This window comes from Macaca thibetana, chromosome 2 (assembly GCF_024542745.1).
Source record: "Macaca thibetana thibetana isolate TM-01 chromosome 2, ASM2454274v1, whole genome shotgun sequence".
Taxonomy (NCBI): Eukaryota; Metazoa; Chordata; class Mammalia; order Primates; family Cercopithecidae; genus Macaca; species Macaca thibetana.
Window position 1 is genome coordinate 11,704,395 of NC_065579.1, and position 21,310 is coordinate 11,725,704.

A 21,310-nucleotide genomic window follows, 5' to 3' on the forward strand; every position below is an offset into this window, starting at 1 on the left:
TTTCTAACACTGCCCAAGCATGAGTGGCTCTGGGAAATGCCCTTCTCAGGTAACATACTTGTTTGTTAATGGACTACATCCTGTTTAACTTCACAATAACTCAGGTTGAAAGAAAACACTGTTAAGGCCTGGATGAGTAATGAAAATGAAACAGCTGGGTTCAGTGGCATGCACCTGTAATCCCAGCTACTCAGTACACTCAGGCAGGAGGATCGTTTGACTCCAGGAGTTTGAGGCCAGCCTGGGCAACACAGCAAGACTTCATCTCTAAAAAATTTTTTTGAGTGAATTAAAATAAAGAACAGTAACAATTGCCATTCATTGAGTGTCAATTATGTCAGGCCCTGTGCTAAACACTTTATGTGTATTATTGTTACCCAACCTAAGCAGCCTTTATTTATATATAAATCCTACCCACGGATGCTTTGTATACTTTCATCACATTAGCACCATTTTTATCCTTCTTTCAGTAAAAGAATTAGCGTTATCTTTTGGATGCCAAATGACAATGATCTCCTCCCTAAGGAGGTAATCAGGTATCTTAAAATGACACACATTATCCCCTCACTGCTTTGAGGTAATGTCTACTGAAGCAAAACATTTTTCATCTTTACTATGAAATGCTTCAATACTCATATGACACAGTCACTATAATATCCTTAACACATGTATGTTACGTTCTCAATCTTAATAAAATGGGATAAGACATATAAAAGTGTATTTTTAAAAAAATGGTAAACAAGGCCACCATTGTCAAATTTCTTGGCTGTTGAAATTTCTTCTTCAGAAATAAGTTGTGAATTCGAAGGGTACAAAGCTATGTCTTCCTCTTCTTTTGGGTCCCCTACAGTGCTAGTAAACTGTAGGCCCTTCATTCATGTCTGCCAGCTGAGTAGAAGAAAGAACTATCTGACATCAATTTTACGCACAGTAAGGAAAAAGAGTAAAAATTATTTTCAGTGGCATCAGGCGGAGGACCTATAAACCTACCTACTTGCCTACCGACCTACATTCCTATTCACCTGCCTGCAATCTTGTGGCTTCACCTGCACCCAATGAGGAAGCTGCTTCAACTCGGTCTCTGAGAACCCCTCCCAGGCGTGTGCCCTGCCCCTCTTCCCACAATCCACCTAATCACTTGATATTGAGAGGACTCAGTGGGGCAGACCATTTGAAGGCTCATCTGTGTCTTGCCTGGAAGCTTCCAGTCCAGCAGAGGCTGCAACAATGGAACTGGTAACTAGGTGCTGGCTATCCTAAGTGGCCATGTGAACTGGAAGGTCCTTGCCTCTTTGCTGGAGGAATGGTGGCTTTCAGCCTGGGCTGCAGAGTTATATGGCATCTTGGAGTATTTATGGAAATTCTGGTCGAAACAACCAGAGACGAGATGATGATAACAGGTCACAGAGATGCATGCGACAGTCAGTGTAAGTCAGATGAAACTTAGGAGAGGTGCGTGGAAGGGTGAGTGTCCCACAGAGTCATAGTTCAGGTACCGTTGAGAGGGCAGGTTTTGTGTGCAATCAAGAGGCGTGCCCTCTCTTACAGAGAAAAGACAAAAGATGTGAGAAATAGCTGTGTCTTTGAATTGGAATGTAGCTAAAAGGAAAACTGGAAATAGCCAGGACTTCCAAGTTCCTGACCATTGTTTGAGCCAAACATTTATGTGTGTTGACTCATATGTTATCTAATATTGGTGGGAAGGTAAAGGAGAGAGGGTCCACGGGAAGGGTCAAGAAACATGAGGCCAAGGGGATGGTCTTTGGGCAGGAGAGTAAAATAATCCCTGGGTGTTGACAACAGGAAGTTAATCCTTAATGGCTCAAAACACTTTGGGTTTCTCTTTGGCAGGTGCCTGACTCCCTGCAGACCTGTGCTCATGAGGCAGTTAGGTGGAATCCCCCATACTGGAGTCCTGAGGCCCACTCTGCCCAGGACCGCCATAGACAAACTGAGGAAGGAAGAGGATAATTACAGAGGTTCTGTGAGGTGAGTCAGAGCCACTGCCGGAGCTGCCCTTCTTTGTCCTCTGGGCCAGGGAGGTGCCGAAGCGGAGGGTCTCGTAGACAGGGTCCACCTTATTGCCACAGGCTGCAACAGAAGAGAAAGTTCATCTGAGGAAGCTCATCTGAGAGGACCCAGCCAACTGCTTACCACATCTCCTGGGTGAACAGCACCTGAGAAGCAGGCTCTGTGCAGAGGACCTCAGCCTCTGTGTAGACGGGGCTTTCACGGCCAAGTGTTCCTCACAGATGCGCCCCCATGCAGCATGCTCCCGTTTGCAGGTCCTGCCATGTACCAACTAGTACTCTGCTCCCAAATTCTTCCTGATTGGATTTCCTCTTTCATTACTCCTCTCTAATTTCCAGGTTCTTACAGGGACCAGCTTTATTTCCTCTACTGGGAGGCTGTGCTCACCAAGGTACAAAGCCTTGAGACACAAAGTTTGCAGTAGGAGGCAACTGTTTTAGAAATAACTTGTCACTACTGAGCCTCATTAATTTCTAATTGAAAGCTTTCTAATTTACAAATTTCTAGTTTAAAACTTGCCCCCCTGAAAAAACAAAAATAGATGTCGAGATTTTCAGAGAGAGAAAAAAAATAATAGAAGTAAACTGAAAAATATTGTTAGAGAAGAAATCCAAGCCAAAGCTATCAATAAATATAGGGTATCTTTTGATCTTCATTAGAGAATAATGTATTCACTGAGCTCCTACTAAGCATTGGTGTATAACCTATATTTATTTTTTATAGCAATTATGAAACGCAGCAATTGCTGTTCTCATTTTGTGGGGGTTGACAGGTCAAGTAACTTGTTCAAAGACACGCAGTTGTCAATAGGGAGCTGGGCTTTGAGTCTGGTCTGGGGGATGCCATGCTCTGTGTTCTTTCCACTTCACCATGTTGCTGACGGTGGGATTACTAAGCCTTTGGGACTTAGGTGTTTTCTGAGCTTCATCAGGGAAAGGATGAAAATTCCTGGAGAATTTGGTCCACTTTATGTTTCCCTTCCAGCAGAACACACAGTCATACCCCAAACAGCCACCAAACAAGTACACAGATACCCCACGGGTTTTGCAGCCCTGGGAGGAAGCCATTACTAACTTTGCTGCTTCAAACTCAACTCAACCCATCAATGTCCCGACTCACCAATGGGCATAACTTCTTTAATGCAGCCAAACTGTTCATGAATGAGCAAGGGGGAGCTGTAGTAACGCCGAAACCCCTTTGGCTGGAGAGAGAATGAGGAAGGCAAGGGGTTAATGTCAAGGGAGATGGAGAAAATCATACAAGAGCTCCCTAAATAAAACCAATTGGTTTCTCCAGGAGCACCCTCCTGTCTCCCATTAACATGCTGATTTATCCTATAATTCCACAATTTAACCCCAGCAGGGACACAGAGGCAGGGAGGAATAGTGGCAACAAGCAAGTTACATTCTATCCAGAAAACAAGGTCCTGGCCCTGACCTCCCCAGTCCTGCCTGTCCTCCTTCTGCAGGGCACTGCAGCCTCCTTTGTATCCCAGATCCTCATTGCCTCCTGGATTACAAGTGGACTGCCACATATTATTTCACCACAGTTTGTTATTGTGGTTTGTTAAAATAATATAAATAAAAGAAAGGCCTGGGCATGGGTAAGTAGACCTCAGAGGGAGGCCTAAAAGCTCTTGTATATCTGAAGAGCTTTACCCAGAATCATTTGCTCTGTGTTCTGGATTCTGTTCTCTCTTTTTCCGACCTCTCCTTCATGGTCTGTCTTGGCTTATGGGAATCACCACTGGAGAAGGAGAAGGGGAAGCAGGGGAGGCAGAAGTTTGAGAAAAGAGACATTGCGAATCAGAGTAAATAGATAAACTAAGAACCTGGACTCACTATACGCCACCACTGGATGGGAACTTGGTGGCCCAGTCCCTGCTAGAATTCCAGAATCCTCTGTAATGTTCCTGGAAAGTGGTGTCCCTTGTCAGTACACTGTCACTGATGGTAGAGGGTGAAGGAGCATTCACTAACCTTAGAGGCAAGACATTATCTTTTATCGCTAAGACTTAGTATCCACTGATGTTAGGCCTTTCCCCAGGAGCCTCAAAGGACAATAGAGTTACTCTTCTAAACTTTAGGCCTAAAATTTTTTGAAGACAGCTGTTGATGTCCTGTCTAATTATTCTCTAGGGTAGACATTCTTGGTACTTTTTACAATCCTTTGGCCATCCTAGTTTCAAATACCCTCAAATTTGTGCTCTGGATTGCTTTTTGAAAAAAAATTTTTGAGATAGGTTCTAGCTCTGTCACTCAAGCTAGAGTGTAGTTGTGCATTCTGGCTTACTGAAACCTCTGCCTTCCGGGCTCAAGCGATCCTCTAATCTCAGCCTCCTGAGTAACTGAAACTACAGGCACACACCAACACACCCAGCTAATTTTTAAAATTTTTTTTTTTTTTTTTTTGAGACAGAGTTTCGCTCTGTCGCCCAAGCTAGAGTGCAGTGGCACGATCTTGGCTCACTGCAACCTCCACCTCCTGGGTTCATGCCATTCTCCTGCCTCAGCCTCCTGAGTAGCTGGGACTACAGGTGCCCACCACCATGTCCCGCTATTTTTTTTTTTTTTTTGTATTTTCAGTAGAGACGGGGTTTCACCATGTTAGCCAGGATGGTCTCGATCTCCTGACCTCGTGATCCACCCACCTTGGCCTCCCAAAGTGCTGGGATTACAGGTGTGAGCCACCGCACCCGGCCTAATTTTTAAATTTTTGTAGAGACGGGGGTCTCACCATGTTGCCCAGGCTGGTCTCGAACTCCTGGGCTTAAGCGATCGACCCACCTTGGTATCCCAAGTGCTGGGATTATAGGCGTGAGCCATTGTGCCAGACTTGAATTGCTTCTTAATCAGTATGTGGCACCAGGACTGAAGCCCATCCTCCTGAGATGGTATGATCAGCCATCTCAAGGGCCATTCAATCTCCCTTGGTTTGGCCAACATGATTCTGTTAAATTGGTGCTGATATTTATTACTCTCTCCTCTTTTGTGTGGGCTTAGCTCTTATCCTCTCTTGCTACCCACTGAGCTGACAACCAGGAAAGCACTAGGGTGACCAACCATTAGTTAGCCTGGGGCTTAGGGGGTTCCTGAGATGCACGACTTTCACTTTTAAAACCTGAACAGTCCCAGGATGTGGGACTTTCAGTATTAAAACTGAGAAAGTGCCAACCTGGGAGAAGTTGGTCACTCTATTAATGACCGTGACTCCCTTTCAAGGTGGGGCACTGTTGATTAGGTTGACAAAGTTCCTTGTCCTTGTTTTCTGATGATGCCAATTAGGAAACCAAGCTGGCAGCCAGTTCTGGGGTGCTTTGCTCAGGGTTTCAGGGAAGGACTGCAGCAGGCAAGTGCCCTAGCAGGGAGGTGTGGGCCTCACTCCTGGCACAAGCCCTTACCAGCTTGCCCATGCACCGCTGGGATGCCAGGCCATCTGTGCACTTGTGGTGGATGCTCATCTTACAGGCTTTGCAGCGCAGTCCATGCTTAGCATTTGTTCCTGTCAGGCACATGGCAAACTTTGGTTAGGATACAACCTGCCCTTTCCTGCTGATTAGTCTAAAATCACAGAAAACAAGGTTCCCTCTATAACCAGGTAATTCTTTCCTACAACTTTTTCATGAAGCTTTAAAAATGGAAAAAAAAATATATATGGTAGACTCTTTTGCTTTCTCCTACATCTGGTTTCTCCCCATCTTTCCTATTCACTACTCCAGCAACTCTAAGCCTCCTCCATGTCCTTTGTTCCCTCAATTCAAGCTAGTAAATTCCATTTTCTTTGCTTTTCATGTAGATTACTCAGTTCTACTTTTCTGTGTCTTACTGAGTAGTGCAAGTCCTGAACTTTCACGTATTTTCTTCTTTCTGTCACCAGATCTGAGCTGTTGGACAAACTCTCAGGGAAATGATTGATTCGGGGGAAGGGCAGGTCTGTGTGAGAGTGGGGCCGAGAGTCTTCTAAAAAGGGGAGACAGGACTTAATCAGATGCCAACCCCAGCCTGGGGAAAGAGGAAGAGGATGTGAATGATAATGAAATTGTGGCTGAGGTGAGTCACTTAGCTTCTTGGGACAGGGTGCTATCATGGAGTGAGAAGAAAGAAGGCGGAGAAGAAAAGGCAGAGAGCCATCCTGGTAGCTACATGCACAAAGGCCCAAGGCAGGAGCACTGGAGAGGAACTGGGAGGCCCAGGAAGAGGGCAGGGTGTGGGAGCTTCAGGAAGATGGCAGGTGCTGCACACCGGTGTTCATTATTTCAGAAAGTGGCTGGATAAAGGTTAAGACAGGATGTTAAAATGGGTGTGTTCTCCCTTCATCTAGTCCAAGACAAGAGAATGCAAGACAAGAGGTGCCATCTGCTCTGATATCCCAAAGTAAGAGGGTAGGTTCCCAGGCAGGTCTCAAAGAGGTGCCCAAATGAATTGTTGCCACTCTTAGATGACCAAGCACCTCATGTATTAGAAAAGAGGAAGAAAGGTGAGGTAGTGCAGAGAGGATTTCCTTGCAGAGTTGTTGAGACACTATCAGTCTTATCCCTCCTCCTTTACCATGATGAGAAGGATGGGGGGTTCTCTGTTTTCTCCTCAGTCCTGAGAGGGTCTCAAGGGACTATTTTAACAGCTTGACCTGTGTGAGTCTGTGGGACATACGGCTGTGGCCACACCCATTCTTGAAAAAACCTAAAAATAAGAGACATAGGTGGCCAGGGGTCCTGTCAGTCTACTGAGGAGACAGTTGTATGAACAGGGCCTGCACTCCAAAAGCTTGTTAGGAGAAGGGGTGGTGAGTCCAACAAATATGTCATTCTCATGGATCAGATATGGATTATGTCGAATGCTATCCAAGATGACAACCTGGAGAGACAACAGGATTTCAACAAAGTAAATCTCTTTAGAGGGGAGATACAGGAATGAATACATCCATGTAGTGCGAGACATGAAGTCAAGATACCCTTCTGTACAACACAGCTGACCACAGACCCAAAGTGAGATCTGTGTGAGGGTCCCAAAGTGAAGATGTCCTAAGATTACAAAATCCACCCTCTTCTCCACAATTGCCTCACCATCTAGCCACTCTCACTGCTTCATCTGTTTTTGTCCTCCTCCAACCCAATGTGTGTGCAGTGCTGGGCTAATGTTTTAAAATGTAATCAAATCATCTCTATTTCTTGCTTAAACATCTTTCAGCAGGTTCTGTCTGCCTTTCTTGTATTATAAGGTGCTCATCCTACTGGCAAGGCTCTGCATGCTTTGGGAGCCCACCTTTAACTTGATCTCAGGCCAATCCCTCTTGCTCACCATGCTTTAGCCATGTGGTCTTCTTATAGTTCCTTGAATACTCGAGTTCTTTAATTCCTCAGCTCTCTACACATGCTGCTTCATATGCTTGGCATGCGGTTTCCATCACTCTTCAGTTGGCTAGCAACCCCTCAGTCTGTGGATCTCTTGGCATTTCAATGAAGCTTTCTTGAAAACATTTCCCACCCCTGTCTAAATTATCCTTTTCCTCTTACTTTTTCTCCCAACACTCTGTGGTTATCTTTCACATCGTTTATCATGATTATTATTTATTTGAAAGTTTGTTTTAGTCTGCCTTTCCCTCTGGACCATGAACTCAATGAGGCTAAGGACTGTGTCTGTTAATTTGCCTCGATATTCCCAGCTCTTGAGCATGACGCCTGATAAATATACATTAAATAAATTAATGAACACATTTTTTTCATGGTCACTCATGAACTGAAGCAATGGTGGCTGGTTTGAGATAATTCGTGGAAGCTGATTAATCAACGATGCATACATAGTGTTCAAGAGCTGAGAGGGGGAACTTGAAGATCTATTTGTATTATTTCATTTCAAAGATGAAATGCCTAAGGGTCCAAGTGGTATAAGATTTGCCCCAAGTTGGAGAAGGTCCTGCCTGGTTTCACTCTTTCATTGCTTGTCCTAAATATTTCCTCCTTTTTTTTGGGTTGTTTAACCTACATGAAGATGAGGTTGGGGCTAACTGGATGATAACGTAAGCGTGGGTGAGAACCTGGCATGCAACCTGGAAAAGCAACAGGCAAACCCCTGAATGAGAAAAGAGTTAGAAACCCTTCAGGAGGTAAATTACCTGAAAACTTTCTTCAGGGCGGCATCATTTCATGTGATGTGTGTCTGCTGTCATAGTCACTTCACAGAAAGCTGAAGTGACACATGAACACACTCTAAATTATTGGGCATGTATGCTTGTTTATAAACACTCACTGAAAAGTCCCTTTTCCTTTTGGAGAATAACTACTTAGCTGAAAGACTGCTGTGCTTTCAAAAGACTGGACTTTGAAAGTAATTACTTACTTTTCGTTTTCAAATTAGAGAATGCTATTTGTGCTCTATGTGGGAATTTAAGTAAAAGCTTCAAAGAGGAAGTTATTTCATTGTGTGCTGGACTCTGCAATAGTATCATTATATGTTAAAATATACGTATTTTACTCAGGCCCAAACACCATGATTTCAGTTTTCCATGTCTGTTCTTATACAGTACACTGTTTTGTATGAACCAGACCACCAGCAATTATTTGGTTTCTGATGTTCCAATGTCCATTCTGGGATAACAGGAATGACTGAAGAGGAAAGCTTTCATTCTGCAGCTCAGAGGATAGTTCAAAGGAATAATTCACATCACAGCAGTGGCATTAGTTTACTGTAGCAAGATATGGAGAAGCCATGGTCTGCCCTGTTTTATCACTAGTGACCACCATCACAAAGTCATTGCTGCAAGTGACCCTTATGCGTGAATAGAGTAGGAAAAACATAGTTTTAAATTTGAATCTGTCTCAGTCTGGCTCTCTAAATTTAAGGAAACTACTAGTATTTCTGGAACCTCAGCTACATCATTAAATGGGACTAGTACTATCTACTCTCAGAGTTTTTAATAGAGTAGTATCACAATGTATGCAAAAGGATTGCGTGGGTTTAAATACCTGGAAGCAAAGATGCCACTGAACTTTGGATAAACAATGGTGGACCAATCATATAAATTTCCCACTTAGTCCTACCAACACCCTACTAAAATTATAGTCCAGGAATTTAAAAACAAAGCATATGCTACACAGAACAAGGTTATTGGAAGAAATAGCAAGAATAGATGAGAGTTTAACATATTTGGAAGATAAAAGGCAAGTGGAGATATGGTAAGCAACTTAGTAGATGATAGGGAGACTGAATGTCTCAGTAACAACTTGGAAACTAGAAGAAGATGAAATTTCAAAAGCTGTTAAAATTTTCTGAGAAAAAAAAGATTTGCAACCCAGAATTTTATGCCCAGCCAAATTATTAACATGTATGAAGGTAGAATAAAGATATTTTCCTATCTTCAGGGATTCAGAATATTTACTTTACACATACGTTTTCTTAGAAAACTGCTAGAGAATATGACTCAGAAAAATGAGGGACTAAATCAAGAAAGAGGAAAATATCAGATCCAGTACATAACAGAAGAACTGACAACCGACACCGAGGAGAGGTAAGCGGTATTCCACTATGATAACTCTGCAGTGCCCGTACACTGGAGGGTCAAGAAGAAGTAAGCCAGCAGACCTGGAAAAAAATAGCACTTTAAAGTTTATTGATAGCCAGATGCAGTGGTGCATGCATATAATCCCAATACTTTGGGAGGCCAAGGTGGGTGGAGGCCAGGAGTTTGAGGCCAAGAGTTCGAGACCAGCCTGGGCAACATGGTGAAACTCCATCTCTAAAACAAATTCAAAAACTAGCCGGGTGTGGTGGTTCATGCCTGTAATCCCAGCACTTTGGGAAGCTGAGGTGGGCAGATCATTTGAGGTCAGAAGTTTGAAACCAGCCTGGCCAACATGGTAAAAACCCATCTCTACTAAAAATTCAAAAATTAGCCAGGCATGTTTACGCCTGCCTGTAGTCCCAGGCATTCAGGAGACCGAGGCATGAGAATCGCTTGAACCCAGGAGACAGAGGCTGGAGTGAGCCGAGACTGCACCACTGCTCTCCTGCCTAGGTGACAGAGTGAGATTCTGTCTCAATAAAAAAAAAAATAAAAAGTTTATTGATACCTTTGAGGTTTTGATACTGTAATAGATATGGCATTTGATAAATCTGTGAAGGCATTTGAAAAAAAATAATTATAGATACATGAAACGTTCAGGAAGTAAAAAAGGCAATTTTTAATTTGAGGAAAAATAAAATCTGTGTAAGATTGTAAGAAATGTACAGTACTTGAATCAGAAGTGAACAATAGCCACAATAGGGCATAAATTGGCCATGTATCACAAAATTGTGATAAAACTACTTGGGAAGATGGAAGTAAGGGAGCAAAGACTGTGATATGACTCTGTAGAAGGTGACAGCAAGGAAGAAAGAAACAAGGGGTGTTGCTGGAGATGTGAGAGCTGAGCCCTCATCTTCTGCAGCAGGAAGTCAACAAAGTCAATAAACAGCAGCAGAAGCACAGCATTTAGAAGTGCTGAAGTAAATGACAGAAGAAACAATGAAAGAGGACAAAAGTGATTGCCTTTCAGACGCGAATCTGGGATGAGACAGTTTCTGTTGTAGAACTTTCAGTACCATCTGCCTTTAAACTATTCTCATGAACTACTGTAACAAAAAGCAGGTAAAAAAAATGAAGTCTCTGGAAACAGGGTCAAGTCATCCCTCAGAATGATGTGGCTCTTGGGATACGGAGATGTTGGGAAAATATGGGGCTAGCTCATCACCTAAGTCATCAGTTCTTCCCTGGGCATTTGAAGTTCTGGGCTAAATTAAGACGGTTTTATAAGTTACAGCTGAAAATTATTAAAAATGTTAGTTATGATGTTCAAATGGAGTTTGGAATGGATCAATGCAAGCCAATACAACACTGATTAGGAGATAGGCAGTGCGCTGTTTTATGAGCGTGGTATCATTTACCACTGTGCTTAAGTGAGCTGTCCACAGAGAGCCAAATATTGGAGCGCAAAGACATCTGTACATAAATGTTGGAAGAAAATATTGAAAAGCTTTTCTCAATGCTGGTGGCTGAACCTACTACACTAAATGACATGCATCTACTTTTTTTAAAAAATGAAATTAATTACATATAGCTGTAAAATAATTGACTGGACTCATTTTGGTAAGATTTTGCCATTGAGGCATTGCTTAATCCTCAATCCAATTTCATATAATGTCAGAGTTAAAGATAAAACAGGATAAAATGGTGATTTACAACTGAGATTACTTAACTACAAAAATAATTTGGAGAATGAGTACACATAAACTTGTATAAGAAAAGAAATGTAATCAGTACAGTACTTAAATCAACAATGAACAACAGTTATAATTCTTGTTAATAATTAGTCTGCTTCCAGATTATACAAGTATAGAATTACTCCTGTAAATTATTTGATGAAATTAGTACAAATTAGACAAAAAAGACTCTTTACCATGATTTAAGAAAAATAATTTAAAAAATCTGTAACTACACATATAGAAATGTCCATAAATATTGCTTAGATTATATAAAATATCCATAAGTGATTCTAAGGTAAATACAGGCAAGATAGTCCAAAGACTTTCTAGGCCTCTGCTTTTCCAGGTTTAGCTATTGGACTCCTCTCAATGTCCACCAGTACAGGGGCATGGCCGGGAGAGGAGCCTGTGAGGGATACCTGCATCAAGAGTTGTGCAGAGCCCAGAGAAGGTCAAATGATCATGTCACAGAAGAGGGTCTTAAAGCTGGAGAGAGGACAGCAAAAGCAATGGGTAATTTTCAGTGCCAAGGCAGACAAGAGGAATTTAAGGGCTAAGGATGATGCAAACAGTAATAATGACGACAGAGTCAGTACTTTTAAACTGAAGGCTGTAACAAAACTGGTGCTAGACAGTAAAAACAGGCCTAATAATGCAGCTAGCTCTATTCATCAGCAGTTTGCCCTTGAATATACACTAACACAAGGAAGAAATAGAATCTCATGGAGATCACTAAAGCAGCTCTCCACCATGCAACCCCTCCCTACTTTCCTTGCTTCATTTTCAACATGACACTTTGGGTTCCTCCTTTGATTTATCAGATCATTTATGGTTCCTGGTAAGGGTGGCTGTGTCATGACTCTTGAAGCCTGCTCATGCTGCCTTCCCTGCCTTTCTCGTTTGACTGGTAAACAGTCTTACTTTCTATGAACCACCTCTAAGTACTTTCCAAAGCCTCCTGCACACACATCCTCCCTCCCTCCACAACCGCAGAACCCGCCACTCTCCTCTGTCCCCTCATGGGTCTCAGAGCACCTGTAACAACAGGACATCTCCTCTTCTGTTATGTGGGACGTGACATGAAATGGTGGATTCTTTACCTCTGGGTCCCTGTGGTCAGTGAAGTGCTTGGTACAAAGTACATCACTGTCCATCAGGAAAGATTAGTCTACCCAGGCCTGGGCAGGACAAATGTCCAGGCTAACAGGATACTGGGGCTTCACCCCTTTAATTCTATTGAAAGAGCTGGACTTTTTTACGTGGCCCCTGACTCCTGGAGGTCTGCATGATCACCAGGTTCGAGTCTGCCTACAGATCTTTATGTATGGGCTCCCAGCTGGCTAGCCTTGCTTTTTATTCCAATGTTCTAATATGACTGCCTCCAGAACTCTCCAACCTCCCAGGTCACCTTGCAATGCAGGCCAGATACTGTTTCATCAGACTCCTACCTGACCTAGGAGGCTGGCTGAAAGCTGATTCTGGGAATCACTCTTTCTGTCTCTGCTATTGGCTCTTCATATCCTCCTACTCTCCTCAAAGTAGATGTTGAAAACCATCTGGACAAGAACTAAGTTAGCTGTGCCTCTTGACCTTTCTAATTTTGCTTGTGGACTTCTCCCTGTTAATAGCTTGCGTTGGCCTCTGCCTCCTCCTTATAGAATGAGTTTTCGCCTCCCTGGGTGACCCACGACAGCCTCTGTGAACACTTAGTTATCCTGACAGATGCTTCAGACTTCTATTACTGCTTTTACCTCACATGTATGACCCAGAAGTGCCTGCCATCATATACCTAGACACGTGTAATAATAGGAGTGTGGAAGCATAACAATTTAGCCATAGTTTTATGTAGTGATTCAATGCAAAGGCAACTGACTAAACACATAAATAATGGCCTGAATGATCACATGTTTGGAATATTGAGTTCCACAATCAAAGGAATGCATAAATTGTACATCCTTAGTGCCATTATTGAAACCTGTGGCTTCAAAATCTAAGAAATCATGATGATTTGAAGAAGTCAATGCTCCATAGCAGAATTAAAAAAAAACATAACGTGACGTATTTTCATTACTTTCACATGCTACTTCTCTTTGATGTGAAGTAATGATGTGGGGACAATTTCTAAGATTCTGAAGTCACGTAAAGCTAGCTAAACCAAATGGAGCCACTGAACATGAGTTTTCCCCTTCTCATATAGACAAAGGGTAATTTGAAAGAAAAAAATGAATTGAGGAAAACATCAAACTAAGTTTCAAAGAGTTTGTCAGTGAATATACAAACACACGTACACACACACACACACACACACGAGAAAAGCCATTGTATGAGAAGTCAGAAACTTGAGTTTTTATCCTGATTCTACTTTTTTACTTCGTATTCTTACATTTGAATAGGAAGGAGAAAAGGTAGGAAGGAATTAAAAATGATTGAACTCTTATGCACCATTAGGCAATTTCCTGGATGCTTCCTCACTTTATTAATAAAAGAACATTACTTTTTATATAAAAATATTATAACAGGGGAAGTAGGGATAATAGGTAACTTCATTGGAAAGAATGAATAAATGTTGAGTTGGGATGGGTATATAATTCACTGACTGTGCAGCTCAATATTGAAAATTTTCTCTCCTCTTATGATCTCAGCAGTCTGTGTGGCATTTCCATTGCTTTAGTTTTGCAGGTTGCGTATGAAGGCCCAACAATATGCAGCTAGTGAGGACAGGAATAGGACGAGGGTCCGGGTCTACACAACTCTGAAGCCCGGCTCACTTCCCTTCTCCTTGCTGCCTCTGCCAGCCATCTGCATGCTGACAGATCTCTACTCTGATCTGGTCTATATTTCTTCCACTGAAAGTGAAAGGGCATCTGTGGCTCTCTCAACACTGTCTGTGATAATGATAAAATTAAAATATGTATATGTAACCATGGTCAATGAGGACGAGGTTGAAAGAGAAGTAGCAAGAGTTTGCAGGTGCCAAAAGTTTTCCTTGGAAGATTCTGGGGCTGCAACTATCCTGGCCCAAAACCCTCTTTGGAAGAGACATTTGCCTCTTTGGAAGAGAAATGTGATTCTCATCACATTTGTGGTGGGTTATATATGGGCTCTCATAGTTGACAAATGTGAACAGGAATTTTCAGAGTGGCCAGCTGCTGTAGGTGTGGGTACCCATAATAGATTCCTATAAGGGTTTACAGCTCAGTATATATGCTACAGCCCAGTATAGGCCTTTGAAAATATGTAGCATGAAAGTGTGGAAATAGAGCTCCTCCCACTGCACACACTATTGCCAAGCCCTCCAAGCTGGTGATTACATGCTGTATCACTAACACATTAGAAGTTAAGGGTGCAGATGCAGTAGCTCATGTAAGTGTATGCTGCTGTTTCTAGTTTTGTCACACACCTACCTATTCAGGGGCTTATTTTTGTTTTTTAAAATGATATTGATGAATAGTCTTTATTTAATAAAAGCAATGTTCTCAGCTTGTTTAATTCTTTTAAAAGCTTCAAAGAGTGAAACCAGGGTGGCGAAGTTCAAATGTAGGAATACAGAAGTAAAAAAAGTAGGATAGCAGTTTTACAAATTTTTAAAGCCTTTATGTATAAATTACATTATATTTGGGTGTTCATATATGAATATGTATGTGTATGTACATACATATATAGCTTATAAAGACACCATGGCAGAGTGGGAGAAGTCATGCCTAAGGCATCAAAAAACTTAGGTAATAGTATTCAGCTCTGAGACTTTGAACCAGGCACTTGATCTCTGAGTCTCAGTCTGCAGATCTGAAAAAGGCTGTCATGAGCACAAAATGGGAAAATGAAGGGGCCCTCTCTTTGGAAAACATACATCTCCCTGCAAAAGTAAGTGGTGTGATGGCTAGAGGGTGTATCATCTGCAATTCCCCATAGTGATTTTCCTGAGGTCATGATTTCCAGATTCTTTAGGCTGAACTGCACATAGCTAATGCAGGAATGTCACCTGTGATCAGGCGTGACCTCAGATAAAGCACAGGTTATATGGTTTGGCTGTGCCCCCACTCAAATCTCAACTTGAATTGTATCTCCCAGAATTCCCATGTGTCGTGGGAGGGACCCAGGGGGAGGTAACTGAATCACACGGCCGGTCTTTTCTGTGATATTCTTGTGATAGTGAAGAAGTGTCATGAGATCTGATGGTTAATCAGGGGTTTCTGCTTTTGCTTCCTCCTCATTTTCTTTTGCCGCTGCCATGTAAGAAGTGCCTTTTGCCTCCGGCCATGATTCTGAAGCTTCCTGAGCCATGTGGAACTGTAAGCCCAATTAAACATCTTTTTGTTTCCAGTTTCAGGTACGTCTTTATCAGCAGCATGAAAACAGACTAATACAGTAAATTGGTACCAGTAGAGTGGGGCATTGTTGAAAAGATACCTGAAGATGTGGAAACTGACTTTGGAACTGCATAATATGCAGAGGCTGGAACAGTTTGGAAGGCTCAGAAGAAGACAAGAAAAGGTGGGAAAGTTTGGAACTTCCTAAAGACTTGTTGAATGGCTTTGCCCAAAATGCTGATATGGATAATAAGATCCAGGCTGAGGTGGTCTCCGGTGGAGATGAGGAACTTGTTGGGAACTAGAGCAAAGGTGACTCTTGTTACATTTTAGCAAAGTGACTGAGTGGCATTTTGCCTCCATCCTAGAGATCTGTGGAACTTTGAACTTGAGAAAGATGATTTAGGGTATCTGGCGGAAGAAGTTTCTAAGCAGCAAAGCATTCAATAGGTGACTTGGGTGCTGTTAAAGGCACGCAGTTTTAAAAGGGAAACAGCATCAAAGTTCAGAAAATGTGCAGCCCCACTATGCTATAGAAAAGAAAAACCCATTTTCTGGGGAGAAATTCAAGCTGGTTGCTGAAATTTGCTTAAGTAGCAAGGAGCCTAATGTTAATCCCCAAGACCAAGGGGAAAATGTCTCCAGGGCATATCAGAGGTCTTCATGGTAGCCCCTCCCATCATAGGCCTGGAGGCACAGGAAGAAGAAGTGGTTTCGTGGGCCGGGCCCAGGGCCCCTGTGCTAGGGACTTGGTGCCCTATGTCCCAGTCACTCCAGCCTGGCTGCAAGGGGCCAATGTAGAGCTTGGGCTGTGGCTTCAGAAGGTGGAAGCCCCAAGCCTTGGCAGCTTCTATGTGGTGTTGAGCCTGTGGGTGCACAGAAGTCAAGAACTGAGGTTTAGGAACCTCCACCTAGATTTCAGAAGATGTAGGGAAACGCCTGGATGTGTAGGCAAAAGTTTGCTGCAGGGGCGAGGCCCTTGGCTAGGGCAATGCAGAAGGGAAATGTGGGGTGGGAGCCTCCACACAGAGTCCCACACAAAGTCCCTACTGGGGCACTGCCTAGTGGAGCTGTGAGAAGAGGGCCACCATCTTCCAGACCCCAGATTGGTAGATCCACTGACAGCTTGCACAGTGTGCCTGGAAAAGCAGCAGACACTGAACGCTAGCCTGTGAAAGCAGCTGGGAGGGAGGCTGTACTCTGCACACCCACAGGGGCAGAGCTGCCCAAGACCATGGGAGCCCACCTCTTGCATCAGCATGGCCTGGATATGAGACCTGGAGTCAAAGGAGATCATTTTGGAGCTTTAAAATTTGACAGCCCCACTGAATTTTGGACTTGCATGGGTCCTTAGCTCCTTTGTTTTGGCCAATTTCTCCCATTTGGAACAGCTGTATTTACCTAATACCTGTACCCCCATTACAGGAAGTAACTAGCTTGCTTTTAGTTTTACAGGCTCATAGGTGGAAGGGACTTGCCTTGGCTCAGATGAGACTTTGAACTGTGGACTTTTGGGTTAATGCTGAAATGAATGAAGACTTTGGGGGACTGTTGGGAAGGCATGATTGGTTTTGAAATGTGAGGACATGAGATTTGGGAGGGGTTAAGGGTGGAATGATATGGTTTGGCTGTGCTCACATCCAAATCTCAACTTGAATTGTATCTCCCAGAATTCCCATGTGTTGTGGGAGGGACCAAGTGGGAGGTAATTGAAATACAGGGGCTGGTCTTTCCCATGCTATTCTTGTGACAGTGAATAAGTCTCACGAGAACTGATGGGTTTATCAGGGGTTTCTGCTTTTGTTTCCTCCTCATGCTCTCTTGTTGCTGCCATGTAAGAAGTGCCTTTTGCCTCCTGCCATGATTCTGAGGCCTCCCCAGCCAAGTGGAACTGTAAGTCCAATTAAACCTCTTTTTGTTCTCAGTTTCTGGTATGTCTTTATCAGCAGCGTGAAAATGGACTAATACAACAGGTCTATATACAGCACTCTACTCTCCATTATAAACAGCTTCCAAATTCCTTCCTTATATCTTAATTTATAAGCAATTAAGTTGATCCTTGCTTTATAAAAGTTCACTTTAAACATAAAAGTAGGTAACGTGAAAATTTTTGCAACAAATCAAGAATTCTGGCCATACTTCATGAACTTCAAAATCTGGCAAGATCAGGCTCTTGGGAGAAATCATTTGCAGTCATTTTTGATAGCATTTTAAATAGGAGATTTTAAAGATGGCAGACAGGAGGCAGGACTAGCTTGCAGATCCCACTTGGGGAGACAGCAGCTTGTGGAGACTCATATCATGAACTTTTGCTCCAAGAACTACCACAGGCACATACCAGGAAGGCCGAGAGAATCCATAGACCTTTTGAAGAAACTGGATCACTGCTACAGACTCCCTGAGACATGAAAAACTGATGACAGCTGATGTGCTCTCGAAAGTGCCACCTCCTGGCTGGAGGCCAACCAACACAAAACCAGTGCAGTAAACAGAAACATAACCAAGGAATCACAGAGTCTGCTTCACTCCCCAGCTACCTCCACTGGAGCAGGTGCTGGAATCCATAGCTGAAAGACCTGAAGATGTATCACATCACAGGACTCTTTGCAGATATTCTCCAGTACCAGCTTGGAGCCCGGTAGGTCTGCTGGGTGACTAGACCCAGAAAAGCAAAAATGATTACTACTGTTTGGCTTTCAGGAAGCCCCATTCTTAGGGGAAACAGGAGAACACCACGTCAAGGGAGCACCCCATGGAGCAAAAGAATCTCACAGCAGCCCTTGAATCCCAAATCTCTCCTTTGACATAGCCTACTCAAATGAGAAAGAACCAGAAAAACTATTCTGGTAATATGACAAAACAAGGTTCTTTAACACCTCCAAAACATCATACCAGCTCACCAGTAATAAATCCAAACCAAGATAAAATCTCTGAATTGCCAGAAAAAAATATTCAGGTTAATTATTAAGCTAATCAAGGATGCACCAGAGAAAGGTAAACTCCGACTTAAAGAAATAAAAAACATGATAGAAGATATGAATGGAAAATTGTTCAGTGAAATAGATAGCATAAATGAAAAACAATCACAACTGAAAAATCAAGGACACACTTAGAGAAATGCAAAATCCACTGGAAAGTCTCAGTAATAGAATCAAACAAGCACAAGAAAGAATTTCAGAGGTTGAGGACAAGGCTTTTGAATTAACCCAATCCATCAAAGGAAAAGAAAAAAATAATTAAAAAAATGAACAAAGCTTCCAAGAAGTTTGGAACTATGTTAAACATCCAAACCTGAAAGTAATTGGGGTTCCTGGGGAAGAAGAGAAATCTAAAAGTTTGGAAAACATATTTGAGGGAATAATCGAGGAAAACTTCCCTAGCCTTGCTAGATATCTAGACATCCATTTACAAGAAGCTCAAAGAACACCTGGGAAATTCATCACAAAAAGATCATTGCCTAGGCACATAGTCGTTAGGTTATCTAGAGTCAAGACAAAGCAAAGAATCCTAAGAGCTGTGAGGCAAAAGCATCAGATAACCTATAAATGAAAACCTATCAGATTAACAGCAGATTTCTCAGCCAAACTCTTTTTTTTTTTAAAAAAAACACTGATTTACTTTTTATTCAGAGCTTATGAGATGTTAGATGACGAGTCAGTTATCTCCTGAATGAGTTCAACCTTCACAAAGGACAATTCTTTTGGTATAAATTATTGTTTCTTAAAATCTTCCAATAGAACATTTTCAAAATAAACTTCGCTAATTTACATTAAGTAAAGCAAAAGTAACATAGTCAATTATCTACCTGTGTATACACCACTACTCACACATATTAATATTAATACAAACATTTGCATTGTGCCTCTTCAGAATCACACATAAAGAAAAACAAAAGCAAAGACAAAGAGTTTAAAATATAAGGGCAGATAAGCAGATAATTACATTACAAAGACAATATTATTAGCAAATTCATAATATCAGGTTTGAAAAGGATCTATGTTTCTTTTTCTATAGTAGCGTATTAGTTTGTTCTCACACTGCTGTGAGGAAATACCCGACTGGATAATTTTTAAAGGAAAGTGATTTAGTTGACTCACGGTTCTGCAGGGCTGAGGAGACCTCAGGAAACTTACAATCATGGCAGAAAGCAAACGAGAAGCAGGCACCTTCTTTACAGGGTGGCAGGACAAAGTGAGTACAAGCAGGGGAAATACACATGCTTATAAAACCATCAGATCTCATGAGACTCACTCACTATCATGAGAACAGCATGGGTGAAACTATTCCCATGATCAAATTACATCCACCTGGTACCGCCCTTGACACATGGGGATTATGGAGGCTACAATTTGAGGCGGGATTTGGGTGGGGAAACAAAGCCAAACCATACCAAGTAGTGTTTTAATTTGTGTTGTCAGACTTAAACAGCTGCCAGTAATGTGTCCTGCTTTAATCAATCACTCATGACCTTATAAAAATGACCTACACTTTTATCAAGTCACTAAGCCTGTACCAAACCTACGTATTCACAGATTCTACCAATACTTTTACCAATTGACACCTATAATCAAAGTAAAGTTTTGAAACTGCTATCTAGGATAGTTTTATCTTTTCTATGTTTTTGAAATTAAATTATTAATCTCAGCCAAACTCTTATAAGCTAGAAGGGATGGATAAATTTCTGGAAATACACAACCCTCTTAGAGGTCCAATTTGTAGCCTCCTTAAACAAAACAATTCTATGTTTTTGAAATTAAATTATTAATCTCAGCCAAACTCTTATAAGCTAGAGGAGATGGATAAATTTCTGGAAATATACAACCCTCTTAGAGGTCCAATTTGTAGCCTCCTTAAACAAAGCAATTATCAGTCAAAAATTTTGTATCCAGCAAAACTAAGCTTCATAAATGAAGGAAAGATACAGTCTTTCCCAGGCAAATGAATGCTGAGAATTTGCCACTACCAAGCCAGCACTACAAGAACTGCTAAAAGGAGCTCTAAATCCTGAAACAAATCCTTGAAATACACCAAAAATAGAACCTACTTACATTATAAATCTCACAGGACCTATATAACAATAACACAATGAATAAAGTATTCAGGCAACAAATAGCACGATGAATAGAACAGCACCTCACATCTCAATACCAACATTGAATGTAAATGACCTAAATGCTCCACTTAAAATATACAGGGAGAAAGGATTAGAATTTACCAAGCAAGTTTCTGCTGTCTTCAGGAAACTCAACTAACACATAAGGACTCACATAAACTTAAGGTAAAGGGGTGGAAAAAGATTTTACATCCAACTGGACACTAAAAGTGAGCAGGAGTAGCTATTCTTTTTTTTTTTTTTTTTTTTTTTGAGACGGACTCTCGCTCTGTCACCCAGGCTGGAGTGCAGTGGCCGGATCTCAGCTCACTGCAAGCTCCGCCTCCCGGGTTCACGCCATTCTCCGGCCTCAGCCTCCCGAGTAGCTGGGACTACAGGCGCCCACCACCTCGCCCGGCTAGTTTTTTTTGTATTTCTTAATAGAGACGGGGTTTCACTGTGTTAGCCAGGATGGTCTCGATCTCCTGACCTCGTGATCCGCCCGTCTCGGCCTCCCAAAGTGCTGGGATTACAGGCTTGAGCCACCGCGCCCGGCCGGAGTAGCTATTCTTATATCAGACAAAACAAACTTTAAAGCAAATGCAGTTAAAAAAGAAGAAGAGGAACATTATCTAATGATA

The 21,310-nt window shown here is 42.1% G+C and overlaps 1 protein-coding gene across 1 annotated transcript in view; it reads right to left on the bottom strand.

Annotated features, from left to right (window-relative positions):
* The window catches only part of STAC (SH3 and cysteine rich domain), a 170,382-nt gene that overhangs the window by 59,850 nt on the left and 89,222 nt on the right, over positions 1-21,310 (bottom strand). The window contains exons 3-5 of the mRNA XM_050776672.1: positions 5,432-5,532; positions 3,151-3,232; positions 1,976-2,091 (exon numbers count right to left, since the gene is read on the bottom strand). Of these exons, the coding sequence (XP_050632629.1) occupies positions 1,976-2,091; positions 3,151-3,232; positions 5,432-5,532 (299 nt within the window). The remainder of the gene's footprint in view (positions 1-1,975; positions 2,092-3,150; positions 3,233-5,431; positions 5,533-21,310) is intronic.